At 40.6% G+C, this 7,387-nt stretch overlaps 1 protein-coding gene across 1 annotated transcript; it reads left to right on the top strand.

The window, feature by feature from the left end:
- The first annotated feature begins 700 nt into the window (after positions 1-700).
- Positions 701-6,538, top strand: LOC308073665 (receptor-interacting serine/threonine-protein kinase 3-like). Its single transcript, XM_080412695.1, has 9 exons — positions 701-734; positions 1,841-2,020; positions 2,134-2,473; positions 2,728-2,873; positions 2,974-3,026; positions 3,392-3,547; positions 4,021-4,094; positions 5,364-5,442; positions 5,913-6,538. Exons 2-9 carry the CDS (start codon positions 1,878-1,880, stop codon positions 6,464-6,466), a joined length of 1,545 nt encoding a protein of 514 aa, XP_080268821.1. The 5' UTR covers positions 701-734; positions 1,841-1,877; the 3' UTR covers positions 6,467-6,538.
- Positions 6,539-7,387: the final 849 nt, after the last annotated feature.

Genomic DNA, 7,387 nt, shown 5'->3' with positions numbered 1-7,387 from the left:
CCCCCCCGAAACCCGTACCCATGTGTGTCTGTAGAATTGCAATGTGGGGGATATAGCAACAACACGCCCACGGGCACACCTCCATGCGCAAATAACGGTGTCGGCATAATGGTGACGGGTAGAGCAGGTGCTAGAATAACCTATTGGGGCGGCGCAGCTCCATTATCCGGATTTAACGTGGTTTAGAGGGGGAGAAAACTGCCACAGAATAGAGCAGTAGGTCTAAACCCAAGTCTGTGCAGCTTCTTGACAGAGCGACGTCAGGTGGTGAGGATGGGAACTATGACTTCTGCCCCCCTGACCCTCAGCACAGGAGCCCCTCAGGGATGCGTTTTGAGCCCCCTTCTCTACTCCCTGTACACCTACGACTGCATGGCTTTGTTCAGCTCCAACCAAGCGGACACCCCCCAATATCTGCAATTTTCCCTATTATTGTAAAAAATAGTTATACTTTTTAATTCTTACATGTTGTTAAAAAGCATGTACTTTTAAATACTTTAAAAAGTAACATGAGCACAGTGTAAACTCTCTCTCTCTCTCTCTCTCTCTCTCTATGGATGCATTGGCCACACCTCACCGTTGTTCTAAACCAATCACAATCTCAACTGAGAATGTGTGTGTCTTTTATTCGCAGCTACAGTGTGTCCAGTCCTGAGAGAGCTACAGTATAAAGACAGCAGTTACCAAACACTGGAGCATAGCGGACCATACTGGAGCACAGCTGCACCATGCAGGTAAGCCTCGATATGGAGACAATTTGAGGGAGTTGAGTAATGGCTAGTTAGTGAACAGACTGAAGAACTGGGTGGAATTCTCTGCACATGAGGCCGTAACTGGTTGAACCACTTGAATCCTACGTACTTCATCCACCGGTGTCCCCCAGGGGCCAATACCCCTTTATTCCCTGAAATGCAATACATAGCTGATCTACAAGCCGATCTATAGCCGATCTACAAGTCCACAAAGTGTCACAATGCGGCACAATGTGAACTTGTAGTACTGCAATATTTCACTTTTATTGTTTATTTCTTTGTGCTTTGCAATTTGTACTTTTACATAGTCTTACATATTGTTAAAAGCGTGTATATTTTAAATACTTAACACGAGCACAGTGTAAACACGGTGGAGAAAAAGGGGAACAGAGAAGAGGGGATGGGAGGAAGAGAAGGGCTGTTTCAAAACAAACACACACACACACACACACACACACACACACACACACACACACACACACACACACACACACACACACACACACACACACACACACACACACACACACACACACACACACACACACACACACACACACACGGAGGGGTCACAGGGGTAGGAGGAACAGAGAGGAGAGGCAATTACAACACATTTGAGCAATGTATTCATGTCCACATAAAGGAAAGCATACAATTACACAAATATTAAAGGTGCAGTTATGGTTACATTTATAATCAAGGCATAATGTCTCCACCCTCCAACCCAGCACTGCAACAGACATGATTTGGCACACACAGCAGCCCAAAACTAGTGCCCTATAAACAACTGGACTTACCAAAATGAACCCCACTGAAATCAGCTCACATCTCCATCATGCTTTAGCCTCACCACCTCTCAGCAACTGGTACATTCAAGCCGTTAAAAGAGTGGTTAAGACATACGCAAAACGGATGATGTGACCACAAAATTAATTTATAAACAAAGCATCTGCACTATGCTCTTTCCAATGAATGTAACAAAGGAGGCATGTATTGTCAGCAGACAAGTACTGTGCGTGTATGTGATAATTGGTTGCTTTAGTATGGAAAGATGTCATATTAATTTGCCCATTATTACTGCCCTCTAGATTTGAATCATTTCGTGGTTCTGTCCTTTGGTGAGAGATGGCAGTCCGGGGCAGAGAGCCAATTGGCAATGGAAGTCTGCAGAACTGGAAAGAGCTCGGCTCAGGGGGCTTTGGATATGTCTATAAGGCAAACCACAAGGACTGGGACTTTGACGTTGCCATTAAGCTGCTTCATGTTGGGTATGATGAATATGATCAATCACATATTTCATAATCTTCAGTCCTATCAAATTCAGCCTCACATAACTGGATTTTAACTGATGTCTTTCTCCTCCTAAACTGTCTCCTTCCAGCTCTGGCACCATGTCCACTGCCCTGGGGCGAGAGGCTGATTACATGGACTCTGTCGCCCACCAGTTTGTTCCCAAGGTCTACGGGATGTACCAGGGCATTCCCCCTGACCCTAAGCTGGGCTATATCGAGAGGCAGGGTATAGTAATGGAGCTGATGGAGAGAGGCTCCCTGCAGACCCTGCTGAAGGCCCTGACTGGGCCCCCACCCTGGCCCCTGGCTTTCCGTCTGGCCCAACAGGTGGCTCTGGCCATGAACTTCCTTCACAGCAAGAAATCACCAGTTGTGCACTCAGACCTAAAACCGGGCAATGTACTACTGGATGCCTACTTAGATGCCAAGGTATGCAAACACACATGCATGCACGTACAGACACACATGTGTGCATGCGTGTGTATCCATTCAGGTCACTTTTGTTTTTGAAAATTGAGCACCCACTTTGCTCTATCAATTAACAATGTAACCTCAAGGGTTTGATTCCGATTTCAGACCATGATGCATATTGCCATGACATTTGCCCTCACTGTTTCTCTTCACTGGGCTTAAATCAAAGCAGAAATGCCTAAAATGCTCTTTTATCCTCTTTCTTTTAATAGATAGCTGATTTTGGCTTGTCTATGGTGTCCACCAGCGTTTTGAATGCCAGCAATAAAGGTGATGAAGGAGGCACTCTATTCTACACTCCCCCGGAGGCCTTTGAACAGGACGACTACTGTCTTGTCCGCTCTTATGATATTTACAGGTAAACTCTTGAAGGAATGCTGTTGATATAGTCATTACATTTATTTTATTATGTGAAAAGTTTCAAACCTTTTCTTTTTTAATATATTTATATTTTTAAGTTACGGCATACTCCTCTGGACCATTCTTACTGGAAAGGAGCCCTATCTAGCAGGTAAAGTATTCACTATTTCATGTGAATGTATACAGCAGCACACATACAGTAAGTATGAATGGAGTTTGAACTTAAGTGGTTGTAGATGAGACTGTACTGTATCTCTCACAGGAATTTCACTTACAATCAACATGCTTGATTTGTGATATCTGTTAATGAGCCTTTCGACTATCTGTTTTTATTTTTCATATTTGCTGTGTAAAGCAATGTGTAAGCTTTTAGAAAAGTGCTAAACAAATACATGTATTATTATTATTATTTATAGGCTACCACTATGTACATAACCACTATGTACTCATTCATACTTATGTATTCAAATTTTTAACACATTTTTGTACTCAAATTTTGTTCTGTATATTTTGTAGGGGTAAATCGTCACGTGCTGCTCTTCAGAATTATTCAGGGAGACAGACCTGATCTTCACAAAATTGATCAGAGCAAAGCAGATGGATTAGAAGAGCTAGTTGAGCTCATGAAGAGGTGCTGGGACAAGGATCCCACTAAAAGGCCCACGTTCAGAGGTGAATTCTGTGTCTAAAATATATTTTTGTCATGTTTTGTATATTTAAAAACTTCAAACATACTGTATGATTTAAACAGAAACAAGTATACTGTGTACACGTTTTACAAATTGTAAAACGATATTTTTTGTGATTAAATGGTCTCTGATCGCCATGCCGGCACTTTACAGTATGTAGCTGAAAGAGGGCAGGATTCAAGAGGGATATTATTTTGTTGCCAAAATATATCAAAAATACTTTGTCAAAATGATTTATACACTAGTATCCAAATGGTATCCTAAACAGATTTTCAAATTTGTCAAATTTTCATTCATGTAATTCATGTGAAATAATTAGACCTACTTTATATTTGAACTTGTTATGTACGCACAATATTCACGCCGGTACAGAGGTATATAATTCTGGTAATTTACATTGTCAAACGACTAAATATCTTTGTCCTGTCATGGGGGTTTTCCTTTCAGGATGCACAGAAGTGACAGGTCGTGTTTTTTCAAAGCATAAGAAGGGAATCCATGCTGCTGTCAACGAAACCTTGGCAAAGTTGGTAGGTACACATTTTTCTAGCTGTGTTCTCAAACTCAGAACCACTTTAAGTAGTTTAATTTGTACTTTTACATAGTCTTACATATTGTTAAAAGCGTGTATATTTTAAATACTTAACACGAGCACAGTGTAAACACGGTGGAGAAAAAGGGGAACAGAGAAGAGGGGATGGGAGGAAGAGAAGGGCTGTTTCAAAACAAACACACACACACACACACACACACACACACACACACACACACACACACACACACACACACACACACACACACACACACACACGGAGGGGTCACAGGGGTAGGAGGAACAGAGAGGAGAGGCAATTACAACACATTTGAGCAATGTATTCATGTCCACATAAAGGAAAGCATACAATTACACAAATATTAAAGGTGCAGTTATGGTTACATTTATAATCAAGGCATAATGTCTCCACCCTCCAACCCAGCACTGCAACAGACATGATTTGGCACACACAGCAGCCCAAAACTAGTGCCCTATAAACAACTGGACTTACCAAATTCTGGTAATTTACATTGTCAAACGACTAAATATCTTTGTCCTGTCATGGGGGTTTTCCTTTCAGGATGCACAGAAGTGACAGGTCGTGTTTTTTCAAAGCATAAGAAGGGAATCCATGCTGCTGTCAACGAAACCTTGGCAAAGTTGGTAGGTACACATTTTTCTAGCTGTGTTCTCAAACTCAGAACCACTTTAAGTAGTTTATTGATGGAAGCCCACTATAACATTTTATGAAAAAGGCCTTAATTGCGGATTATACTAGGGTCAGTCCACCCTAGGTGGACACGCATTGACCTTTTGCACCTTAATCCCATGTATAACGCACTGACTTTTTTTTTGTCTTTTTATTGTGCTCTTTTTTCTCTAAGCACCTTAACGTCCATAAGTATATCATGCACTGTATAAGTATATATCATGCACAGTATACATACATTGCTGCTATGCTCAGGCACCTTAGTTTTTATTATCTCAGATACTTTGTAAATATGTAGATAACTTGTCTGGCCTTCTGTTGTTCTCTTGTTTTGATCTCCTTCCCACTTGCCCCCCACCCCTCTTCTTCTCCCCCCCCCCCCCCCTCTTCTTTCTATGGAATTAACGTTGCGATGTACAAAAACGAATTTCACCCACTTTTTTACCTTGTAAACCTGTGATGTGACAATAAAACTGATTCTGATTCTGATTCTTAATTGTGAGTTTATGATTTTTAACTACATCTCAGACACATTTGTATATTTTTCTTCGACAGACAGATTCTATATCTACAACAGGCAGAGGTTCTACGGACCCTGCAACCACAGCTCTTCTCCATCCCACAACAGCTCCAAGTATGTTTATTTCTATTTTAATTGAAGCCTGGACAATTTATTTCAAAACAGTGATGTAAATATGCATATTTTTCAATTTGTTGTTTGTTTTGTTCAAAGCTCACATGAATGAACACACATGATCTCTAGAGTTGTGTGATCCAGAAGTATCAGTAAAATTTTAGCATATTCCATTCTGATTAGCTACAATTGCTTTTAGGTCAGACTCAATAAGTAATGGGTAAGTTAAAACGTTCAGGGCTTGGTAGAGCATTTCACTGTGTTGAATATCACATTGAATAACATCGAGGGGCCTATGAAACAGTTGACCTTGTAGATCTACTGTTTCTGAAACATTTAGAAAAAGCCGTTGCCAAATAGAACGGGGTTCTGACGATTTTCCTGTTGCAATAATAATATGCCTGTTCTGTTATAAGCAGCCATGTTGAGGGACTTTTCAGCAAAGGCATTTTGTTTCACTGTTTCCCCAGGCTCATCAGATTTCCATCGTCTCACACTGGACACAAACTCGGCAGAGAGATGCCTCTCTCTGTCTGAGAACAACAGGAAGGTGACATGGAGGGGATGGGGTCAGGATCCTCCTGATCATCCTGACAGGTTTGATGGATGGGTCCAGGTTATGTGTACAGAGGGTCTGACTGGACGCTGTTACTGGGAGGTAGAGTGGAGTGGAGTGGTTTCTATAGCGGTTACTTACAGAGGAATCAGCAGGAAAGGACGTGGTAATGACTGTGGGCTTGGATACAATAACAAGTCCTGGAGTCTGAAATGTTGTGGTGACAGTTATAGAGTCATACACAATAATGAGGAGACTAACCTCCCTGTCCGTCCCTCTGGCTCCAACAGAGTGGCAGTGTATCTGGACCAGCCTGTTGGGACTCTGTCCTTTTATGAAGTGTCCTCGGACACACTGACACACATTTACCTGTACACCTTCCAGGACACATTCACTGAACCTCTCTATGCTGGGTTCTGGGTTTACTATGACTCCTCCTCCTCAGTGTGTCTGTGTGAGCAGAGATGAGAGTCTTTATGTAAGGATGACATCAGGTTGCCATGGTTACTCAACATGATTGAGTCCAGGCATAAAGGCCCCAAAATAAATCTTAAAAAATATAAGTATATATTTTGGTGGGCCGTGTTGGTGTTGTAATGCCTGATTTATTGAACACTTACATGTTAAAATAGACTATCTACAAGCTCGATGACAAGTTGTAAGCTTGTAGATCAGATATTTTTGGAGCACGACACCCACACACAACCAAGCATTAAATGACTCTTAGTTCTACTGGATCTCTTCTCCACTAGTCCCTCCCTAACATTTTAGTCAAGTTTTTATTTGTTGATGAAATAGTCCATATATTTAGTCATAGTTTTAGTCATCATAGCTTAGTTTTTATGCAGTTTTGATTTAGTTTTTGTCAGTGAAAAAAGGAGGACAATAATTAATCTATGTTCAGCTAATTGTGATCTATTATGACAACAGCAGAATAGTGACTATGTTTAACTCTTCCCTCTCCTACTGCTGTGAGCATGTTGTTGGTTGACTAGACTTTATGTCATTTACTCTCATAGTGAACTTTGTAAATCACTCTGGATTCAAACATCTACTAAAAGACTGCATTCATTAATTGCATTCAAATCCTTCGTTGTTCATCTATTGATTAATTATTAGATCGTTATTTCATCGTCATTCCATATTATTCTCATTCTTCACGTTATTGTATGATCATTTGTAGAAGTGTTTAATTGTTTAATAAATGGATTCTTAAAAGTCTGATATTGTTCTTGTGTATTAATAGTCATAGTGTTGTCATGACAACATGGCCACAGCTCATTGGTCATGCTTGTCATTTCATGATTACAAATACATGTATGTTTTGTAATACTAATGAAAATAATAATCATAATCTACAAAAGTAACTAGTAACTAAAGCTTTCAAAT

This window comes from Gymnoscopelus braueri (genome assembly GCF_963280865.1).
Source record: "Gymnoscopelus braueri genome assembly, chromosome: 18".
NCBI lineage: Eukaryota > Metazoa > Chordata > Actinopteri > Myctophiformes > Myctophidae > Gymnoscopelus > Gymnoscopelus braueri.
Note: the sequence above shows the minus strand (reverse complement) of the source record. Positions and strands in the feature narration are given on the sequence as shown.

Excerpts from the sequence above, each read along its gene's own strand:
- LOC308073665 (XM_080412695.1), top strand. The coding sequence starts at position 1,878 with ATGGCAGTCCGGGGCAGAGAGCCAATTGGCAATGGAAGTCTGCAGAAC. Across the intron at positions 2,021-2,133 it reads ATTAAGCTGCTTCATGTTGG|CTCTGGCACCATGTCCACTG; the intron begins GTATGATGAATA and ends GTCTCCTTCCAG. Across the intron at positions 3,027-3,391 it reads AAAGGAGCCCTATCTAGCAG|GGGTAAATCGTCACGTGCTG; the intron begins GTAAAGTATTCA and ends TATATTTTGTAG.